The sequence below is a fragment of the Mesocricetus auratus genome, unplaced genomic scaffold (genome assembly GCF_017639785.1).
Source record: "Mesocricetus auratus isolate SY011 unplaced genomic scaffold, BCM_Maur_2.0 Super-Scaffold_6730, whole genome shotgun sequence".
NCBI lineage: Eukaryota > Metazoa > Chordata > Mammalia > Rodentia > Cricetidae > Mesocricetus > Mesocricetus auratus.
In genome coordinates, this window is record NW_024429184.1 from 13,410,225 (window position 1) to 13,433,763 (window position 23,539).

At 47.1% G+C, this 23,539-nt stretch overlaps 2 protein-coding genes across 9 annotated transcripts in view; one reads left to right on the forward strand and one right to left on the reverse strand.

Moving 5' to 3' along the window:
• Positions 1-63: 63 nt before the first annotated feature.
• On the forward strand, positions 64-22,164 carry Tstd2 (thiosulfate sulfurtransferase like domain containing 2). Of its 6 annotated transcripts, none has more exons than XM_040738857.1 (10): positions 64-209; positions 2,474-2,680; positions 7,724-8,037; positions 10,364-10,481; positions 14,437-14,562; positions 15,250-15,355; positions 16,445-16,563; positions 17,022-17,180; positions 17,743-17,881; positions 19,936-22,164. In XM_040738857.1, exons 2-10 carry the CDS (start codon positions 2,516-2,518, stop codon positions 20,166-20,168), a joined length of 1,479 nt encoding a protein of 492 aa, XP_040594791.1. In that variant the 5' UTR covers positions 64-209; positions 2,474-2,515; the 3' UTR covers positions 20,169-22,164. The 6 variants fall into 6 exon arrangements, with proteins under 6 accessions (XP_040594791.1, XP_021087855.2, XP_005078938.2 ...); XM_021232196.2 differs by having other exon boundaries at positions 67-209; positions 10,361-10,481; XM_005078881.4 differs by lacking the exon at positions 64-209 and adding an exon at positions 211-322 and having other exon boundaries at positions 10,361-10,481.
• Positions 21,077-23,539, reverse strand: part of Tmod1 (tropomodulin 1) — a 76,341-nt gene continuing 73,878 nt past the window's right edge. For all 3 annotated transcript variants that reach the window (XM_005078740.4, XM_040738863.1, XM_040738868.1), the window contains one exon: positions 21,077-22,597. In XM_005078740.4, coding sequence (XP_005078797.1) covers positions 22,533-22,597 — 65 coding nt within the window. In that variant the 3' untranslated portion in view covers positions 21,077-22,532. The remainder of the gene's footprint in view (positions 22,598-23,539) is intronic.

Genomic DNA, 23,539 nt, shown 5'->3' on the forward strand with positions numbered 1-23,539 from the left:
AGCGGAGACGCTCCGGGTGGGCTCCGCCGCGGAAGGCCGGCGTCTGCAGGTCCGCGCGCGGCCGCCTCCTCCCGCCTTCCACTCTGGGGCCTTCCGGAGGGCGAGCTAAACTATCCCGGCCGCGGTGATCCCGCCTCAGCTTTGCACTGGTCCCGCGGCGTTTTCCCGGCGGCCCCTGCGCCGACGGCTGGAGAGACTTCCGGAGCGAGGTGACGTCACCGGGGACTTTCTGCGCACGCGCGCGTCAGGGGGCGTGGGCTCGAGGGCGGGGAGCCGCGCCAAGTTGGTGAAGGGAGACCCAGGGAAGGCCCAGGACCGGCGGGTACGTGTTCTCACTCTCGCCGCCCGGCCGCAGGTGCCTCGGGAGACCTGGGCGGGGAGGGAGGGCACTCCCCAGCGGTAGGGAAGTCAGGCCCGCACGGCCGAGTCCGCGCACGGCCGTCTTACCGCCCTCCTCTCCCAGCTGACGGATGAGGACGCCGCCGAGAATCGATCGGTCTGGTTCCAATTGCTCCTCCGCCCCTCTGCACGTGTGCAGTCTGTGGACGCCCTCTGCCCTGAGGGCTTTGATGGACACCAAACTGCCTTGGCTATGGCCTGGCTGAAACTCTTCCTTCAGTCTTACTGGTTTCAGTAAAAGGCCGTTTCTGTCGCTTGCTTAATCCATGAATTTAGGGAGGAGTCATTAGATCCTCACTTCCTGTGTAACCGTTTATTCACAGACGCTACCCGCTGTACTCTGAGAGCAAGCCCATTAATGAAACTTACTACTATGTTTAAAGCTCTTCACGGACTTTAAAAATAAGAATATTTTGTTTGTGCCTGGGTCTGCAGCAACCCGTGGAGGCCAGAAGAGGGCATCAGATTCCCTGGAACTGGAGTTTCATACGTTGTGAGCTGCCATGTGGGTGCTGGGTGGGGGTGTGGGACCAGAATTGCGGGTCCTGTGCAAGAGCAGTAAGCGCTCTTAACCACTGAGCCATCTTTCCGGCCCTTTTTTCTTTTTAGAGAATATCTTTTCATCTATTCATGCATGCAAACAATCCATCTTGATCATGTGCCCTCCAACTCTCGGAGAATTTCCACTGCAAACTCCAAACTGTGGCTTCTTGGGTTCTGTCCCCATCGCTCTGTGTGAACCACTATGTTCTGATGAGTTCAGCTTGTTTACGTTTTAGCAATCAAGACTTACTGTTTCCTTTGCCTGATGGTCTCTGCTCTGAAATCTACATGACGGACCGTCAGGTGCCTACAGAATTATCTCTGTGGCTCTTCAGATCCAGCTTTATTTCACTCAGAAAGTACTACATTGTATTAGTTAACATTTGTCGCCTTGTGCACAGCGTTCAGGATACTGAAGCTGCACGGGGAGCAAAAGGAAGCCTCCACTCTTGGAGCTGAGGCCCTGAGGGACTCTTTTCAGAAATGACCACAGCCATTGTGGTCTGACGTCACAGCAAGGGAAGAGTGGTTCAAGTTGGGATCAGAGGCAGGAGCAGATTATCTGAGTAGGCTGAGCCTTTGGAGAAACCCTCCATGAAGGCAGTTAAGTAATTCAGGCAAGCAATGCTGGAGCCTTGTGCTGGGTTATGAGGACTGCGGTTCAGAGTGGACCGCTGACTTTAAAGGGAAGGCAAAGCTTAGGGTCTGGTACGGTGGCACAGTGTCTGGAAGCAGAGGCAAGGGGAATATCAAATTCAATATTACTAGGGGTTCAGGGCCAGCCTGTACTGTGCAACAAGCTCAGTCTCAAAAATGAATTTTAAAAATTAGGGGTTGGCGAGAGGGCCCCGCAGGTAAGCGCCTGCTGCTCAAGCCTGGTGACGGGATTTTGATCTGTGGGGCCTGTGGAAGGCGAGAACTGGCTCCTAAAATCTGTCCCCTCTCCTCGTGTCCACATCCTGGCAGGCTCTAGGCATAAGTAGACACAAAGTAAATAAAATGTACCTAAAAGGAAAATAGCTCATTGGTTACATGTATCCATTTCAGTGAGATTGGACTACAGTAGCAATTTTGAAATTTTGGCTCTGAGATTAGTATCTCTATGGTTGTGGGTTGTGGGTAGTGCTTTCCTTCTTTATTCGTCCATGGCTTGCTTCCTAGTGTTTCTTTGGAAATGCTATTGTCTCAGAAAGGCTTTTCCTACCCTTTGTGTATAAAGAGCCCTTTCACCTGCCTCCTTACTCTGCTTATTTTTCTTTAAAATATTATTTAAAAAATCAGTTTATTGACTTATCTTTCCCACTAGATTGTAAAACAGGCTTTTTCCTGTTGCATTTACTGCTCTATTCCCAGTGTGTATAAGGTGCTTGGCCAAGCATAGCTGTTACATAAATGCTGTTGAGTGAGCAAGTGAATGAATGGATAGATTGGGTTGTGTGGCCACTGCTAATTTGCATGATTGATTAGCTTCATGCTTGCTTCTACAAGTACCCAAAGAGTTGAGCGTTGTATTTTCTCTCTTACGTCTCAGAAGATACTTGGCTGAAAGGAACCTGCCCACTGATCAATCCAGATGCCTTCTTCCACTTTACCAGATGAAGAAGCTAGCCCGGAGACCTGTGTTTTAAAGTTTTCTGATCTGGATTTTAAAGAATCAAATCTTACTAGCCCCAGCAACAGTCTCAAAGCAGAGTTTGATGGCAACATAAAGAAGAAATACTCGTTTGCAAAGAAAAAGGTGGGATTGCTGTCAGTGTTTTCATGATCTGTATGTAAAGTGAGTACAGTACATATAGACGTGGGTTATTTGTCTGTCCTCCGCCTCACAGCGGAGTCTAGTCTAGCAGCATGCAGTCTTGGAGCCCTTATGGTGGAGTGTTTGAGGGTACCAGGGCCTGGGCGGGGAGGGTGGATTCTCTCCTCACTCAGCTGTAGAAGAATCCTAGGCGCTCAGACCGCAGTGGAAGGAGGGCTGACTGGTAGCAGGGCAGCTGGCATCTAGTGAGGCTGTTACTGAGCCCTGCTGCTGGGGGGAGAGTGGTCTCAGGAAGGGCAGCACCGCAGGGTGCTGCAGGGCTGCTAAGAGCATGTGACTGCTCTAGAAGGAGGTGGCGTTGATGCCCTTTGTCGGTGCATGTGTTTTGTTGTTGAGACATGGGCTGAAATGCCCTTTTCTTAAAAGCAGGGAACCAGGGCTCATTGTCAGGAACGCGGCTGACTAAGGAGGGTGGCTGAGGCCTGGCTTTCTCCCCGTCAGCCTGTGGTTCCCTTAGGAGCTTCTTTTTGACTCTGTGTCGGTGAGGAATAAATATCTCTAATTTCCCTGCTGCCACCTTGAGTCAGTCCCACACAGATTTCCTTGAAAACAGAGGTTACAAAGGTCCTCTGCCAGTATTATTTTGCAATACTTTCAAACTTACAGAAGAGAGAGAACTTTATAAATGACACCATACTGGCATTGTCCAGAGGCTCCATTCACACTCGCCACTTGTCTGAAATGCAGAAGATCCCCGGTTACACAGACACTGAGCTGGTTACAATGCCCACTTCCTTGGTTTGGTTGCCACACCGTAGTCCTTCCTTTATGACCATGTAGCCAATGCTGGCCTTCCAAGTGGTCCAAGTGCTATGGCATGTATCACCATGCCTGACTTGGTCTTTAAGCTAGAACATGAAATTCTTCTCTCAAATCATAGCCGTGACACTATTGAAAATTACAAATAAGTTGCTTTATAGATGGACCGTCATTTTGGTGTTGACTCCTATTTCCTTCCATGAGATTCAGAGTTTGCTTCTTTAGGAAGACTACCCTGGAGGAAGTGCCATATTCATGTTGACACATCCTTTCAGGTGCTCCTGTGACTGACCCTTCCGTTTTGGATATTGGTGGGAATTGTCTGCTAGGTTTCCTCACTGTGTGGTTTCCCTCTTTCCCATTTAATCCGTCAGTGATTGGGAAGGAAATAACAGTGCCATCTCCTGGCCTGTCATGAGCAACCAACTAAAGGAAACACTAAAAAGGCCCTAGAATGTCATTTCAGACTGCTTGTGCCCCGACCGGCATAGTCCGGATCCAGTGTAGTATCAATTAAGGAAGGTCCGTCAGCAACGCTCTTCACCTCTAACAGCACCCACGTCCGTGTAGAGATGGATGGAGAGGGCTGTCTGTACAGAGATGTCCTCTGCCATCCAAGGGGCATGTACCTCCCCCCAATTATATTGACAATAAAAAAGTCAATGCCATTAAGACTTAGGCTGCTCACCTGCTTTGTAGTTGAGAGCATACATTGGCATGCAGGTATAGTTTCACACTTGATGCTTTTTGATCTGTCCATTTTTCTTCTAGACACTTAGACACCTGTCCTAAGTGGACAAGTGATGAAGGGGCATACATTCTCGCTAGTTCTCTGTGCTAACAGCTGCAGGTATTGGGAGCCCCTCAGTGTGTTTCAGTTGGTGATTAAGAGAATTTTGTGTTGATTTTCTAACAATGACCATAAATAATTTTTATGAAACCAATGTGAGCCGGGCGGTGGTGGTGCACACCTTTAATCCCAGCACTCGGGAGGCAGAGGCAGGCAGATCTCTATGAGTTCGAGGCCGGGCTGGACCGACAGCCTCCAAAACAATACAGAGAAACCCTGTCTCGTAAAAACAAAAACAAAAAAAGAAAGAAAGAAAGAAAGAAAGAAAACAATGTGATACTCAGCTGTAGTTGCCAGGAAGAAAGGAGATGCAAAGAGAAATTAAGACCCAGCACCATTGCAGCTAGTTTCCAGGGGACAGCGAGACACTGAAGCATTGCCTTCCTGTCTTTCCAGTGCACCCAGCGTGACACTAGGCTATACTGCATGAGCCAATTCTAGCCAGTGCTTTCACATAAGGTGTCAGGAACATTTTTCCATGAAAAGCTTCGTTCTAAACTTGGAAACTACTTAATTCCCCTTGGTAAGTAGTACTCCATAATTATGATTTCCTTTTTGAAAAGGAACACGGTTACTGCAGTGTTCTACTAATATTTACCTGAAATTCAGATCCTTCCTTCAGAATAGTCCCTAAAATGGGCTAAAACGTTTTGATATTTTTGAAGTTCTTGATATTTTTGTTAAATAATCAGTAGTATCTCAGAAAGAGGAATATATACTCCTTCTGGTAGTATATTTTTCTGTTTATTTTACCTATTGCAGACTCAAGTCATCTTATAGAAAACTTTATATGTAGGTAATAGTTATGTAATAACTATGTATTAGGGTTTTTCTTTTGTTGTTGTTGTATTTTTTTTTTTCAAGACAGGGTTTCTCTGTATTGTTTTGGAGGCTGTACTGGAACTCACTCTGTAGACCAGGCTAGCCTCGAACTCACAGAGATCCTCCCGAATGCTGGGATTAAAGGCGTGTGCCACCAACGCCCGTAATAGGATTTTTAATAATCACAAACTATTACTATAGTAATACAATTGTAAATAACTACTATATTAAATGATGTAAGTGTTATAGGGAAAAGTTAGAGAAGTTTTAAGAAATTTCAGCTTGTTCTTTCACCAGAAAAAGTCCTTGTCAATAGGTGAGATTTGAAGATGTGAAGAATGGCAAACCATCCAGATACTGGAGGGAGAAGAATGCAGCGCAGAGTCTGAAGGTTTTACAGAAGCCTGCGTGCTAGGTTAGAGCCAAAGCCAAGAGGTGGAAACGGGAGGGGTAGGAGCAGTGGGAGGAACCGGGACTTCCTAGAGGATAGGAGGAGAGCCTCTGGGAAATTTTGAGCAGTGGAATGATACCTGGTCTAGGTTTTTGTTCGTAATTTTTGTTTGTTTGTTGTTGTTTCAAGACAGTGTTTCTCTGTGTAACCCTGGCTGTCCTAGAACTTGCTCTGTGGACCAGGCTGGCCTTGAACTCAGAGATCCACATGTCACATGCTTGGCTTGATCTAGATTTTCAAAGAAGCATTTCAACTGAATGGAAAACAAATGGCGATGAGTATGGAAAAAGGGAAGCTAAGAAGCTATTATAATAATCCAGGAAAGAATGATGGTGGCTTGGATTGGTGGAGTGGTAGCCAAGGGAGAAATGTTTGGCTTTGTGTGTCTTTGGAAGTAGAGTTGATGGATTAGATATAGGATGTGGGAGAAAAGACTTGAAAATGTTCTGTTAATTTTTTATTTACTTACGTATTTTAGGAGGCAGTCTCACTTTGTAGCCTTGGCTGGTCTGGAGCTCAGGCTGGCCTTGAACTCACAGAGATCCTTTTGCCTCTGCTGGGACTTAGGTGTGCACCGCCCTTTGCTTTTGTTACATATGTGTTGATAACTTTGCTCCGTGCTCTCCCTCATTGGTCTTGCAGAAATTCCTAACGTATTAATTGTGGTGGCAGAGGCTCCAGTAACAAATGGCCTCACACCTCTAGCGGATAGAGCAATGAGGCGTTTGGACTTGGGAGATGGGAGGTGAGACGTCTTCAGTAACTGAGCTTGCGAGACCCAGGCTGATGTCACCTTTGCAGGTCTCAGCTCATTTCCAAAGTTCACACTCCAGTAAAGCTGAAGAGCGAGAAAGCACAGCGGAGCACACATGGGAGGTTTTTATGCACCAGAAGTGGACGTGCCACTGCCATCGGGAAACAGTGGTCCAGCCTCGATCCGAAGGCTGGGAAACAGTTTCCCAGAAAGAGAGGAAAATGGATTTTGGTGACTGAACAGTAAGAGGTTGTAACTTTAGAGCAGTTTCCTGAGGGTACTTATTAAATGTGTGCTTTGAAGAATGGGCATCTTTGCAGCTAGATTTTGGTGACTTACAAGAGAAGAGTATTGCAGACCCTAAGCTGAGCAAAAGCTAGGCTGGGAGGGCAGGGTGTTCAGGTGGCGTTAGGGAACAGTGAGTACAGCTCATTTGAATAAGACTGTAAAAGAAGTAGTGAACGGTGAGCCTGGAAGCAGCGTGGGGATCACGCGGGAGTCATTGTGTCTCTGTTCTGTGCTAGACAAGGACATGATTCTCTTATGCTGCTTTCATGCGTCAGACTCTTTGAGTTACTTCTTCCAAGTAGAAATCTGGCACCTATAGGCTGTATTGTTTCCTCACATTTGTTTTCAAAGGTAAATAGCACTATTTACAGCTAAGTGGAAACATGAAAATAGAAATTTTATGTCCAGAAAGTAGAGGCTGCATTTCGGGGAGTGCGGCAGACTGGTGTCAGAAGAGGATCTGCAGGGAAGTCGAGTGTTTAAAGTGACTCCACAGAGTGCAGGTTCTCAACTTAGGGGCGCATACCAGCTATCCTGTACATCAGATGTTCACATCACGATTCATAACACTAGCAAAATTACAGTTATGAAGTACCAATGAAATAATTTTATAGTTGGGGTCACCACAACATGAAGAACTGTGTTAAAGGGTTTTAGCATTAGGAAGGTTGAGAACCACTGTCTTAGAGGAACCAGAGTAACCTCCTATCTCAGAGGACAGGGTGGACAGGGACTCTCTGGAAGTTGGAAGCAATAATGTGTCCAGGTTTGTCCATGTCCACGTCATGTGCAGAACATAGATGTTGAAGGCTTGGGTGTGGAAGGCCAGGTGTGAGCCATACCTTACACTCCAATGTCAGTGTATGGGCTGCTGGAAGCAGTACAAGCCATGCTCTTAGAATTCTTCTTAGACTGGCAGGATGCCAAACTAAAACCTCCACCCCCACCCCCATAAAAAGTAATGTAAGAGATTGAGTGAAACTTGTTACCCCTAAACCTAAGGCTATTAAATAATGGTTTTATTTGAAATGTGAATTACAGGCCTTTGCCCTTTTTGTCAAAACCAAGCAAGTTCCATCACCTTCTTACGAATTTAAAGAAAAATGGTGGCGATGCTGTCAGCAGCTGTTTGCAGACCAGACTAACATCCACAGACATGTGGCCACACAACATGCTGAGGAAGTTCACCAGCAGACGGCTTCTGTTCTAAAGCAGCTAGCTGCAGCGCTGAGTGCTCCTCAGAGTCTTAGGTCCACGGACAACAAGAACCCTCCGGAACACTGTCTCATTCCTCGTCAGGAAGTGTCTGCTTGGCTCCCTGATGTAAGCTGCTTTAACCCTGATGAGCTGAGCAGGTAAGATTCCTATTCTGTATTTTGGTTTGCTTTTAAAATATTTTCCACTCACAACATTATACTACAATTAACCCATCAAAATAGGCAAAATGAGAAAGACCAACCTTGACAAATACCGGTAACATGGTGAAGCAACTAAAATGCCCAGTCATTGCTGGTGAGGGTAGAAATAGTCCCACCATTCTAGAGAAGAGTTTGGCAGGGTCTTTCAAAGTTCAGACATCTTCCCAGTGATCCATGCCTGGGCATATAAAAAACAAATAAAAACATATGCTCACAAAAGCCTAAACATGAAGTTTGTGGCAGTTTTATTTGTAATAACAAAATATTGGAAAGAACCCTTTATTTTGTCTGCTAACTAAAAATAAACTAGTTTCATTTCAAAATGATAGGGTTCACTGGGGGTGATGTTTGCCATGTAAATATGAGGACCTGAGTTTGAATACCCAGCCCATTTAAGACACGTATGGTCATGCTCATGGGCAATCCTAGTGCTCCAATGCTCCTCCATCAAGACGGGAGGCAGACAGAATCCCCGAAAGCTCACAGGCCAGCAAGCAAGGCGGAAGGTGAGGACAGACACCCAAGATTGTCCTCTGACTCCCACATCCACATTGTGACACCCATGTGCCTGCATCCACATGCAAACAATCATACCATACACATACATCACACACAGAGATTAAAAACATAAAAATAATTAAAAAGACACACTGGAGCTGGGCGGTGGTGGCGCACGCCTTTAATCCCAGCACTCGGGAGGCAGAGGCAGGTGGATCTCTGTGAGTTCCAGGCCAGGCTGGACCAACAGCCTCCAAAACAATACAGAGAAACCCTGTCTCGTAAAACCAAAAAAAAAAAAAAAAAGACAAACTGGAAACAACTGTAAGTAGCAATAGCAGGATCATGAAAGGATGGATACAGTCATGTTAGAACACAGTGCCCTGTCTCACGCCTTTAATCCCAGCACTGGGAGGCAGAGGCAGCTGGATCTGTGGTGAGTTCAAGGCCATCCTGGTCTACAGAGTGAGTTCCAGAACAGCCAAGGCTACGTAGGAAAACAAAAAAAAGGAACATTGTGCAGTAAGAGCCATGGACAGGGGTAACACAGGGCTGTGTGTGAATGGTTTGTCAAATCTTTATACTGAGAACAGACGCCCCACAGAAGAGGGTCTGCTTTATGGTTGCATGACTGGAGGGGAAAGCAGTCTGTAATGCGAGAAAGCTCCTTTTTGAGGATTTGAATGGGGACATGTGCTTGAATTCCACTGTAAGTTACACTTTAGTTTAAAATGTCTAAATAAATAGAGAAGGTAAGAATCAAACACACTTGTTTGGTCCAGATACTGATGAGTTCAGTACTGTGCATCTGGACAGACAAATCACTCACCAAGATTATTAGGAAGGGCTTGGAGAGATGGCTCCGCAGTTAAGAGAACTGGCTACGTGATTCCCAGCACACACCTGGTAGCTCACAACTGTGTTCAAGGGGATCTGATGCCCTCTTCTAGCTTCTATGGGCACTGCTTGCATGTGGTGCACAGATATGCATGTAGGCAAAAACCCTACACATAAAAATAGTAAATACAGAAAATGTTTTTTTAAAGATTATTGGAGAATACAATAAATATTCCTTATACTGAATTTTCAGAATCCAAACTTTTCCTTTGCTTTGAATTTTTTAAGTTTAATTTCAAATATTATACTCTTCTCTGGTCTCCTAAAGTACTGATGTCTTGTTAGTGATTTAGTGCTACTGTGTGAGCATGCTGACATAGAAAGGTTTGTCTTGTGTGGCCAATAATGGCATGTCTCATCTGGGTGTGACGGCACACCTTTAATCCCAGCACTCGGGAAGCAGAGGCAGGCAGATCTCTGTGAGTTTGAGGCCAGCCTGGTCTACAGAGTTAGTTCCAGGACATCCCGGGCTGCTATGAAAAAGCCCCTAATAAAAAGTGGCATGTCTCATAAGTAAGTAGATTATGTGAAAAAATGGAAGTAAAGCTTTTTCATGGTGAGCTAGTCAAACCAGATGCTGCCTTCTGGTTGAGGATAAGCCTATAGAGCGGGCTTGCTGATATCTATCTGTCTTGGTGAGTGGTAAGTGCAGACAGTAAAGCAGATTTGAGTTTTATAATGTGAAAGTCCGGTGCAGACTGTCCTATGTAGAGAAACTATGAAAGAAGTGCTCCTATGTTAGGAGAATAATAAGGACACAGGCATGAGCTGTTCCTTCTTGTGATCTCCCATCTCTTCTGGATTTATTGGAAGCTGTGGCCTCGTGTGGCTCCGGTGCTCTTACGCTCTGACTCTCCTTTTGCAGTAGCCAGGGCGATGGAGAAGGGGAGGTCCTCCTGTACTACTGCTACTGTGACTTGGAGGACCCCCACTGGCTCTGTGCCTGGCAGACAGCTCTGTGCCAGCAGCTGCACCTCACAGGCAAGGTAAGTCCCGCTGCACACGTGCTCGCTCTGCTACACGTGTGCCTGCGCATGTCCCCGTGCCGTCCCCTTCCCCTGGTTCCCTGCTTTGTGGAAGTCCTCACTCCAGCTTCTCAGAACAAGGGAGATCCTGCTGGTCACTCTAGTGAAGTGGTAAACAGCAGTTGATACGTTATTTTGTAGGAGTCAGTCAACTATACCTAAAGGGTCAAATAATAAAGATTTCAGGTTTTGTTTAAAAAAAGAAAATCTACGCACCGCTGTTGCAGATTGAAAGCATTCATGTGTGGCACATAGGGAGTGGATATGCTGTGTTCTCACACATCTGTATACAGATGTTTGCTCATGGCTGAGATCGGGAAGTGTTTTGAATTCAAAAGCCTCTGCATATAGGTTTGATTGTAAGTTAGCACCTTGGTTTTCCTAAAATCAGGTTTTTTGCCACCTCAGGTACGGACATTTGTACCTCCCTCCCGTCTATGAGGCCCTCCCCTCCTTGGCATGCCTTGTGCCCTCTCTGACTCTACTCCAATGCTGTTTTCCTCACCACTCTCTGCCTCTGCTGCTCTCAAAGACTGTATTACTTCACTCGCAGTGCTGGAACAAAAGTATAAAAGGCACTCTTTAAGGATTAGCGTCTGCCGAGTAAAGGAAAGACTGAATGTAACTATTGTATCCACGAGTGTATGTAAAGATGAGAGGAAACACATCCCAGATGCTAACATTCATCTCTGCATCAGAGGATAGCGTTTGTTTTTGTAAAATGCCGTTTGTGCTTTATCCTCGTGTAAGTCTATTAAATGATTCTCAAATTTTAAACCAAAAGGAAGTGAAGTACAAACCTTTTGAGGTCCTTCCACGCCCAAGTTTCTGATAAACTGATTGGTCGGTGCCATTTCCCACCGCCATGCTGTTGGACGAGTACTAGTACCACCCGCCCCGTTCGGTTCAATGCCACACCCTGCCCTGCTCTACCCCTCGGCTCCATTTACTCCTCTTTCCGCTTCTAGCACCCAGACAGACTCCACGCCGCCTTGTCTGGTCCATGTGGTAACCCACCAGCCTCCAGTCTCCAATGCTCTCATGCCCCAGCCAGACCGCGCTTATTAGAGCTGCCCCGGCAGACCAGGTGGGCCAGGCCAGCTCCAAACAGCCCGGGCTGCTGCAGGCCTGGGCCCTGGGCCTTCCCCACTCTCCATGCTCCAGCTGTGTCCTTTATTTCCTGGGACCCATCAGGATCTGTTTTGTTTGCCTGTTTTTCTGGGCTAATTCTCTTCAAAGATCTCTCCCACTGTTTCCCTAGTCTAAGTTTGCTGAGGTTTGGGGTCTCAATTTTAATGACACTTTCTCTTAACCCTTCCTGACCGCCTGTCTAAATTTATTTTCCTCAGTGTCCCCTCCAGGAGCATCTGTGACCTTTCATAGCACGCTTCTATCTGTGACTCCTTTCGGCTTGACCTCCCTTAGTCTGGGGACGGGGGCTTTATTTTTCAACAACTGTATCCCCAGCTCCTAGCGCATAGTTTTGAAAACCAGTATTTTGTGTTCTGAATATATATCACCATCTCTATTAAGTGAACTTTCTCACCAAGAAAGATGACTTCATATAAAATGTACATAATGATGACATCAGTCTTATTTTGGTTTAAAGCTAGGTGTGGTGGTATATGCTTGTAATCTTATCACTCAGGAGGCTGAGGCAGGATTGCTGCAATTTCAAGAGCAGGCTATGCTACATACAGGGGAGAGGGTCTCTTTTGGTCAAGGAGGCCTTTTCTTTGGGATGCCAGCTGTGATGTCCTAGCAGTGAGCAATCCTGTCCACCAGGTGGCAGCATCTTCCTGGATCTCAGATACAAATTTCTAGACTTCCAAGACTTGGCCAGTTTAGTGGGATACTTTAGTGCTGGAATTTGACAAAACTGGTTCCTAGGCAAGGAAAAGGTGAACCTTAATGCTCCTCATTGTATATCATGACCTCAAGAATTGAACAGTTAAGAGCACTTACTGCTCTTTCAGAGGACCTGGGTTCAATTCTCAGCACTCATACTGCCGACCGCTCACAACAGACTATAGCTGGAGTTCTTGCACACACTTGTACAAATACACACACACACACAAACACACATACACATGAAATGAGTGCATTAATGATGAAATTAGAGGGGATACATTCAGACTGGAAAGCCACAGATCCACTACTCACTAATTCTTTGCCCTTGATTCCCTGCAGCAGCAGCTGCTGCCATTCTCTTGTCTGGAAGGGACTCCCCATCTGCTCCTTGAGATTATAACGTAGAGCTGGGTCTCAGCGGGCGCTCTACAATGCCAACTGCTGCTTGTCTGAGCTTCCGACTTACAAGGCCTTTCACCAAAGAGCATCTTTGAAACTTGTTGAGTCTAGATATTGCAAGTCTAGTGACTTTAGAGATGACTCTGTCCTAGGTCTGTAAGCAGTGGATATGCATGACATGCATCTGGTTTCTGAAATTAAAATGAAATAGGAAAGAACTTGCCCACCTGCCCAGAAACAGTCACATAAGAATGTGCATTCTTCGTTGCCTCGGATGGACTGTTTCAGATGGATTTCCTGACCTTGCTGGCTGGAGGCTGTTTTTCTTTGTAGTCTTGTATTAGTGGGTGATAGGTGGGGTAGCCTGTAGAACAGAGATGGCTTATGTGTCCTGCTTCCCTGCCTCATACCCAGATAAGGCTCCCCTAGACTGCAGCCTTCTCTCTCTGTCTTTCAAGACAGGGTTTGTCTCTGTAACCCTGGCTGTCCTGGAACTCGGTCTGTAGACCAGGCTGGCCTCGAACTCAGAGACCCTTCTGCCTCTGCCTCCTGAGGGCTGGGATTAAGGGTGTGTCACCACACCCAGTTGCAGCTCTCTTTCTCAGGGAGTCAGTGGCAATCAGGACACTTCTCTGGTAGCTACTGCCAGTCAGTTGGCATTGGCTTGTAGCATGACCTAAACAGTTAGATCAAGTGAGACAATTCAGTTTTCTTCTCTAGACCCTGAACATGAGCAGCCACATACAACTTTCAAATGTGGCTGCATCCATGTGTGAGCAGTGGTAACAGCTCTGGCCTTGAATTGAGTCACTTTTTTCCAGAGACTGCATGGCACCGAAGCTGGCATTGTCTAGTGTTAGCACCTTGCTCTGGGGTGGCTCCTCGTAAAGTTGCCCCGTCGTTACACTCACCCACAGGGCTTCACTCTGTTAGGACAGCCGACTGTGCAGGCCCTCAAGCATGCCCAAGCTCTCGTGTTCCGTCCTCAGTGAAGTGTTTCAGAGACAGTTTGGGATCAGAGAAGACAGAGAGCCCAGATGTGGGCACACATGCATTACTCTGGATACTGAGCCCACCACGAGGCAGGCATTGATACACAGGACACCTCAGTGAGCAAAACACAGCTTGAATTCCAGCCCGCATGTTTGGGATAATGCCTTTTTTCAGCCTCCATGTACATCCCACTACCAGATAAGTTCCCTCCTTAGGACGGGGTAGAGTCTCCTCAGTGGACTTTCTGGTTGTTGTTCACTTTTGGCATTGTTGTACCCATGTAAGTTGCATGGAGACATCAAAGTTGAAGCTTCCTGGGCCACCTGTGAGGAAGTGGCAGAGCTCATCTTCTTTCCTGGCCTATGGAAGCTCCATCTGCAACCAGGGTTTAGACTCATCTCAGAACCCCCCTTGGCCACTGGACAGCTGAAGCTCTGGAGCAAACAGGCTTTCCAGAGGTTTCAGTCTGTTTTCTTGTTTGGCACATATGGGCTGAATTCCTCAGCTGACCAGTGGGCCACAGTGCCTCAGAGGGACACACGTGCTATCGTATAACACTGTGGTGGCCTCTGCTCTTCCTGCTTTGTTCACTGACAAGAAAGGGACCTTTAGTCTATGCTGGGAAGACAAGCCAGTAAAGACAGCCCTCTTCTCCTCACCATCTGTGTCTCAGATTCGGATCGCTACTGAAGGAATCAATGGAACTGTTGGAGGGAGTAAAGTCGCCACCAGACTGTATGTGGAAGTCATGCTTTCCTGCCCACTGTTTAAGGATCACCTGTGTGAGGATGACTTTAAGGTAAGAGAAACAAACAGTGGACTAAAGCTAGAGCAGTCTGCCTTTGTGGGTCACTGGGGAGTGCATACAGAGCCAGACAAACCCTTCCCCTGTGAGTTCCAAGTCAGCGCAGCAAAACAAGCATGCTGGTCCTGTTTCCATCAGTCGGTACCTTTTCCTTCCTATAAGGACATTACACTAAAGCTGGGGTCTAAAACCTGGATGTTTTTCATGGAGAGACTGGTTCGCAGTTCTCTGGTGGACTGTGGTTTAGTAAACCTGAAACTTATGTCGACACCACATGAGAATAAAGTTGTGGTTCTTTCAGCGGAAGTGCTGTGTCCAAGGACTTAAGCTTTATCGTAGTAAGTGGTAAGCTGGCGGGAACAGCTCGCTAATTCTCACAAGACACTAGCTAGAACAAAAATTGGTGTGTGCTCACATGGGAATGAGTTCCATGTGCACAGCCACACAAACACAATGTTCCTGAATGTGCAGGTGGCACAGTAAACATTTATTAACATGTTGGATTATCTGGAATATTTTGGACCATAGCTTTATTTTTATTGACAGTTCCTTTTCCCCCTAATTTGAAGTTTAAAATTTCAGCTGTCACATTATAAAACAGATCATCATTCTTATGTTTGGCACTTGTCTTTAGCTGGCAGTGGGACAAGTAAACTCTGTCTTGTTTTTTTTTTTGGTTAGAGCAGCAAAGGAGGAGCTGAGTGCTTCCCGGAATTGCGAGTCGGTGTGTTTGAAGAGATCGTGCCTATGGGGATCAGCCCCAGTCAGGTCTCCTACAAGAACCCTGGTATGCTTATGTTTGAAAGAATTGTCTTGTTGTCATAGAGATAAACCATAATAGACAATAAGAAAGTTAGACACTTGTCAGCAGAAACTGTAGTGAATCTTCTCTTTAAAATAGCCATAGGGTGGCTAGCTCTGTCTGTCCAGGACTTAAACTGACCTCTGTGGTGCTTATGCTAACTAAAGGCTCCCGTTAAACCCATAGCACATTTTTCTTGGTGATGGTTTGGCAACAAGTTGTTCCTTTTTCCAGAGAGAGCAATTTGAAAGCTTTGTAGTTATTACTTGCAAATAGTTCATCAGCAGAAAGAGCATGTGGGCTTTTGCAATGGTAAGCAAATAGCTTTCAAAACCAAAGTAGTGTTCTAGAACATTCGATCCCTGCTTCCCTGTGCTTACTATAGATAACTGAAAGACATTTGTTTGACAGGGATTTTTCGTTTTGTTTTACTTTTTACCGTGAAAATTTGCAAACATTAACTAGAGTAGGGAAATAATAGAACAACTTCCATGTGCTCACCACAAAGCCTCAGCAGCTATTCATTCATGGCAAACTGTCCTCTGACCCTATCCCTTCCTCTCATCCTAGATCACTTTAAAGAGAACCTCTGTGTCATGTTACTCATAAATACTTCAGTAGATACCTCTAAAAGACAGATTAACAGTTAAGTTTTACTGCTAACCATGTCTACAATATTTTAGCAGTAACTACTTAATAAATACCTTGTCAGTGAATTCCCAGTTGTGTCATGATTTCTTAAGTTTCAATAAGGGTTAAATAAGAGGAGCTAAGCTGGCTCACTGGGTAAAGCTTGTCATTCAAGTGTGGGGACCGTGTTCCACTCCCCAGAGCCCAGGTACCGCTAGTCACAGTGGTGCACGTCTGCAATCCCAGTGCTCCTGCTGTGGGCTGGGAAGCAGCAACAGGAGACTCTGGGAGCTCCCAGGCAGTTGGCATGCAGGAGAGCCTTGCAAACATTGTAATTAGTGAGAGGAGGCGGAGGTGAAGAGCAGAGTCAGCACTTCCTCAGATTAGGACAGTTGTGATTAGACTTTCATTTTGTTTTAGTGTAATTGTTTGGCTTGGTTTTAGGAATCCATTTATCCCCTGGTGAATTTCATAAAGAAATAGAAAAGCTTTTATCGCAGACAAATCAAGAACAGGGTGATACTATTCTATTGGACTGCAGAAACTTCTATGAAAGCAAAATCGTAAGTAAGAACCAGAACTGAGTGGCATGAAAGGGTGGGTGTCTAACACAGCACCATCTGTGTCCCGTGTCACCAGCCTCCTTCCTGTACTGGCAATCATCAGGGACAACGTAAGTCCTGAACTCCAAGTCTGTTGAGAAAATCTAAGGAAATAGGAGTTAAAGACATCTTGACTCATAAAATGATTTTGTTTCCCATGAACCTCCCCTTGGTATGTACCAATGACCTTGTAAAAGCTGTCATTGCAACCTCACCCATTCCCTGAGGGATCAAAGAGAACCCGCAACCCCAGCCCTGTGTAGTTCCAGATCTTGTGGTTAAAGGATCAGAGTATAGGATGCAGACCTTGGGTAGCAAAAACCTGTTGCTGTTGCCAAGGTGGGGTTGTTACACGGAAAAAATTGGCTTCCCAGCAGGTACATTTTTTCTAATCATTTCCTTCTGTCCCTATGTTGTAGGGACGATTCCAGGGCTGCTTAGCACCAGACATCAGGAAATTCAGTTACTTCCCTAGCTACGTTGACAAAAACCTTGACATTTTCAGGCAGAAGAGGGTGCTGATGTACTGCACTGGAGGCATCCGCTGTGAGCGGGGTTCTGCGTACCTCAGAGCCAAGGTGAGCCCCGTCAGGCCCAGCACGCAGGGATGAGACAGCCTGTGTGGAGCGTTCCACCCCCACCCCCAGCCCCTCACCCCCAGCTCCCCCACCCTCCAGCTTACCCTAGCCAGCTGAAGGATTTACTTTACCTGGCACAGCTCCAGAATGGGGTTTGTAAGTATAAACCCTGAGCTTAAGTCTCCAGCACTTAGCAGTCTTGAAGACTTGTCAACTACAAAAGAGCAAGCTTAGCTGAGTGGCTCCTTTTCCTAATCCCAAGAAGAGCAAATTCAGTAACATTACATGTCCCAACAGATGCCTTCCTATATTTAGGGAGTGGCAAAAATAGTTAGGCTTCCCAGGGTCTTCGAGGGTGAAGGGCTTGACTGTTATCATCACCCATCTCCCAGTAGGCAAGGTCTGGCCAGGTGCGTCTCTGACCCTTTGGTCAGCGTTCCTACGTCCTCAGGAGGCCACTGGGCGCCCCTGGCCAATGGGCACAGGTGGTGGGTACTCTGCTTGGGCGCTCACCATCATGGAGCTGTTTCTTTCAACATACTGATTTTTTTTCTGTATCCAGGGGGTGTGTAAGGAAGTGTTTCAGCTCAAGGGTGGCATCCACAAGTACCTGGAAGAGTTTCCTGATGGTTTTTACAAAGGGAAGCTGTTTGTTTTTGATGAGCGGTTTGCCCTGGCCTACAACAGTTCCGTGGTATCAGGTAGGTCAGCCCAGGTCCAGAGCACACATTACATCAGGTTAGAATCATTCACCATGCTAGACCCACTGTCCAGGGAAGGCATGTGAGGACTGCTACCTGAACATGACATAGAGAAGGTCACTGGGCCACCATTTTGTTTCTCAGCAGTTGGAGACCAGGAGTGAAACAGGCGTCATGGTCCTGGTCATGCCACATGCAAGTCCTCTAACATGCATACAGCGGTCATTCCGTGCCTCTATGGCCAAGTTGTGTAGATGCCCTGGGCCTTTGTCTCCAGTGGAATCCCCAGTGCTGCCTGCCACATCCACTGCTGTTGCTGCAGTAGCTCAGCATGGCGTCATACTCATGGTTCCACAGTGGACAGAGTTAGGCCTCCCCCAACTCTTGTGTTTAATGTTAAAGATAGCATAGCTCACACTGTATCACACATTTTGAAAGACGCTTTGCTAGTTTGTATTTCTATACAGTTTGTTTCCATTGAAATACTATTCATTTGCTTTTATTCATTTAAAATTATTCTTTGTAGACAGGGTCATTACCAGGCTGCCAGATAAGTCGGCGGCAGAAGAGGAGAATTAGATGGTCTGTGGACACAAGTGCACGTGAGGGCCTGTTTGGAGGGCCTAACAGGGACGCACAGCAGCGGCTTGCACACCCTTGACCACAGGCTGGGCCTCTTTTACATGGGAACTGTCACCCTCATCAGCTGAGCTGCGTCTGAGGAGGGACACACATGGAGCCATGAGGGAGGAAGGGACACCTGCTTAGACAGCCAGACCAGCCAAACCTACCCTGCCAAGCAATGGGGTGCCCGGTGCTGCGGCTCATGCCCCAGAGTGCGCTTTTGAGGCAGGGGAGAGTGGAGGAGCAGGAGCCAGGGCCGAGGGCTGGTTCAGCCGCTTACTAGTTTGCCTGTAGTGTTGGGCCCACTGAAGGCCCTGCTAGAGAGGGGCAGACAGGAAAGGAGAGGCAGTCCCCCAGAAGGTGACTTGCCTGGATACCTCAGTTCAGTAGTACCTGATTGAGAAGTCATTGGTAGACAAACACTGGAGTACAGACCTCTAGAGTCTTCCTTTCCGGTCTTTGTAAAAAGTTACATTTACTTACCTACTTATGCGCTCATGTGCATTCTACAACACGCATGTGGAGGTCAGAGGACGACCTACAGGAGCCGGCTCTCTGCTCCCACCATGCAGATCATGGGTTAGAACTCAGGTCGTCATTGTTGGTAGCAATTGCCTTTATCCACTGAGGCATCGTGCCTGTCTACCTTTCCAATCTTGTCAATCGTTGTGATTGCCTAATATTTGTCTTCTTCAAAACCTCAAATTATAAGTATAAAACAAATTAGTGATTTCATAGAGGAAATACCTGCAGGACTTGAGTGCCTGCGTATGACTGAGTGTTGAGAAAAAGCCCAAAGATAACACAGCCAAATAAGGGGAAGTGTGGTATTTTCGAAGGTGCCAGAAGTTGGCCAGGAGATACAGGCTGACAAGGAAGATAACGTGCAGCCGGGGTTAGGTGGTCAGGTGTCCTGGCAATGGCCTTTGGTGGTGGCCTGGGGTGGAGAGTTGTGCATTCTACAAGTTGGATGGGATGTGGGGTCTCCCTGGGAGGGTAGATTACCTCAGGGAGACCATGTAATGGTAATAGGCTGGTTCAGAAGTGCTCGTGAGAAAGATGACGGATGGAAAAAGAACAGCGGGCGGGTGAAGTGAGTCAGAATGTGGTTTCCAGAACCTTCTCCACACTACCCCCCTCCCAACAGAGGCCTTTCTCTTAGAAGGTAGAAGTACTGTTTTCTTTTGATCTATTTGTTTGTGCGTGTAGCCCAGGGCAGCCTTGAACTTGCAGTCTTCCTGTCTCGGCTTCCCGAGTGTTCAGCTGTAGTTGGTGCCTCCCTACCTGATTTGGACCAAAATAGTATGTTAGATTCTAGTGAACTCACGGTGTATTTAGGAGTTGGATAAGGACATCGTGTGCGTGGGGGGGGGGCTGTAAAGAGGCCGGGGAGAGGGGGAGAGAGAATAATAAGACTCTTTCTTCCCTAGAATGTTCATACTGTGGAGCCCCGTGGGACCAATATAAACTCTGCTCTACTCCCCAATGCCGCCAGCTCGTTTTGACCTGTTCTGCCTGTCAAGGACAAGGATTCACAGCCTGTTGTGTCACGTGTCAAGACAAAGGGGGCAAGCAGGCTTCAGGCCACACCCAGCACAGTTTTAAAGAAGAATGTGAGTGTACCGCCCGGAGGCCTCGCATCCCGCAGGAGCAGCATGCGTGACTCCCTGTGGACCTGGAGCCGGGCCTGGTGCTGCTGAGGCCGAGTGATGAGGCTTCACAGCGTAGGCCAAGCGGCTGTGTGTGGATTGTCCAGGTAGAAACAAATTGGGAACTTCTGTGTTGGTCCCTGCCACCATGGCAGGCGGCCACAGGCAAGGGGACAGGGAGTCCAGTGCTGGCTACCTGATCTACCCATTTTGAGTCAGGAGATGCAGAGCCTGGGAAAAGGCAAACCATTTGAGATCCCAAGGCTGCTGAGGGAAGAGTCTTGAGCTCGGCCACTGTGCCATGACTTCTCTGCCAAGCAGCTGGGTAGTAGTCATTGCTCTTGGCGGCAAACCTTTTTGCCCTGGCAGCAAAAGCATAAAAGTTGGGCACTAGGTGTGGCCTCTTCAACCAGGTCAGCTGGCACCTTCCCCTGCCTCAGTCTCTTCCCTAACCCTGAAGAGATCTGTGATCTGTGGCATTGATCACTTTCTACTTCGAAGAATCTACTGAGTCAGCCCGACCCATTCCTTTACATGTGATCCTGGCACTACTGAGTAGTTGGCCAGAGACCATGTGGCCCTCAGAGTCTAAAGTATTTACCCTTTGTCTCCTCAAAGAAAATGCCAGCCCCAGACTAGACTAACAGCTCATCTGACATAGGTGGTCTTAAGGAAGTGACCTGCATTTTTATTGATTTGGTTTCTTTGAAAGATGTCCCCTGAAGAGCCCTGCATTTCCCAGCATCCCCTCTTTCAACTTCTAAGTGCTCTCTTTAGGGATCCAGATGAGCCGCAGGCTTTAGGACACCTGGGACACGAGGCACTTCCTTAGGGAGGTCATTCAGTATAGTAGCTGTCTAGCCTTCCAGCCTTTGGGCACATGTCCCTGTCCTGTGAGTCTTAAGAAGTACACACAGCCACACATATTCCAATGGCTTTAATATTAATGTTGCAGTTTCCAGTGATGCAGAATGCAGCTGCAATTGTGTTTCAAGGAGAAGCTGAGTGGGGCTGGCCGTCCCTGCAGCTTGGTACCACTCCTGGGCGCATGTGCAGCCTCACTAGACTTCGTCATAGTGGTGAGGCCCGGCGCCACCTCTAGTTACCCTGTACCGTCCACAGCATTACAGTTCAGTGGTGCAGGACTTTCCCTTGTCAGAACCCCCCTGGGCTGCACTCAACAGCTTTTGAACCTTGTCATTATTGTAATATTGCTGAATCCCTAAGGGAAATAATTCCCCAAAGCAACAAACAAAAATAACTAGTTTAACTGGCACTGTGGTCTATTAAAAGGCACGAGAGCAATGTGTTTTAACAATTTTACTGACTCCCATGATGTTAAAAAAGGGATCCATTAGGAACGCCAAAATTAGGTTTCAGAATAATCACTTGTGTCATTGGTCAGGATTTCCTAATTCCTTGCTGTTTGGATGTCATGCACTGCTGTCCTTCAGAGGTTTCATTTGTAGGCAAGAGCTGTGTGATTTGATTTGTCTCAATAAGTGACCAGGCAGGCACTTGGTGTCTGAGAGCAGGGCCATGCTAAATACCGCAGCCATGGTGGACTGGAAATTCACCCAGTGGCACTGGCCTCACATAAGCCATTTGCCCACTGAGGTATAGGGAGATGTTTTCATTCATCATGAAGTTAGCATTCAATAAAGAAAGGATGGCTTCTGACTGCAGCGAGTACATCCCAGGGTTCCCACAGAGCACTCGGGGGCTTTCTGTTGCCTGGGGCTGTAGATTTTAAAACTTGAAATTTCACCGTTGCCTTTTTCTTCCCCTTCTCTTACCTGGCAGAAGGAATCCTGTGTCTTTCTGACTCTTAGAAGATTCTGTAGCTTGCCTTTTATTCTTGGGGGGGAGGGTTTTGATCCTGGAATCAGTTTGGCAGCTTTAATCTTGAGGTTAAAGTTTCAAGTGGGGTTGAAAAATCATGATTATCTGTTCTTTTTACTGAATTGCTATGATCAAATCTGTAATAAACTGTTTTACAGTGCTTCCAAACTAGTTGAGAAGAGTGCTCTGTGTTGATACGTTCCATGTTGTAAATGTACCTAAACATGAAAGCGTGGCCACCGAGGGGACTCCTGGGCTGTCACTGCCACTGTCAGCTATCTGTAGCAAGATCTGCCAGTTTGAGGGCTTCTTCATTTTAAATATTAACGAGACTGAACTTGTGTGACTAAAGAAAACTTCACATTGACCATATTGTATAAAAGGTCCGACTACAGTCACTAGTTAACCTAAACCTTAGTGCATAAAGAACTTAACCACAAGAGTTCCACGCCAGCGTTTGCCTCCTGGTCTCCACTGGGGACACAGATTCTCGGTTGAACTCGTCCAGTTCACAGGCGTGGGCTTCCCTTTGCATACTAGACGCCACTACGGCACTTGGGGATGATGGGTCCTGTCAGGTCTGCCAGCCTCCTCTTCCTCACTGCAAAGGAATGGGGAGGAGATGTGAGCCAGCTGTCCCTGCCAATCCCGAGCAACACTGGATCTACAAGGTCAGTCTGCTTGTCAAGGACAGTCACAAGAAGGCTGTACACTTTGTCCCTGGTTACTAATAGTCTGCAGTAGGGTAGACCTCTCTTCTAAATGGCTGGCCACACAGTCCTTCACACACACACACACACACACACACACACACACACACACACACACACACACACACACACACACACACACACACACACACACACAGCTGAAGACTGGATCTGAGCCGTCCCTCTGAAATGTCCCTCTTGCTCCTTCTGGGAGTACCTGGACTGCCCCCTGCCTATGTCAGTAACTGAAATTTCCATTCCCCCTCATGGTTTAAAGTGACATTCCCCTGCCACAAGACAATTCATGCTGAAATGCTGTTCACATAACAGGTAAACCTAGAGGAAAGTATGAGCCAGGAGGTTACAAACAGAAGGTACAAACTTATAGAATGGCCGGGCTGGCAGGGACAAAGGCCCCTTTGGTGCAACGGGACTAAGAAGCAAGCTAGGTTCACTACGAGAACACAAGGTCAGGGAAGATTGAAATCACAGGGCCTGCTGATGTGGCAGAGGTAGGTGACCATTGCTGCCCACTCAATCTAAGATGACTTCAGTTCCCAACCTGAAGTGGACGTAAGCATCACCAGATGAGAGCCCGTGAGCTCCAACACCCTGTCAGCTTGTACATGCTCAGATGAAGCAGGTGCTTGTGAAGGTGTGGCTAAGAGCCGAAACCAAGTCTCTGCTCAGGTGCCCACGGTGGTCTCTGCCCTCTTCCCTAACCCCTGGCCAGAAGGAGGAGAGCAAATCGGCATGGATAGGCAATCTGGAAGGAAGGTACTATCTAACCCAATCCCTGGAGGTGAGTAAAAGTGTCACACAGTTTGGGAATT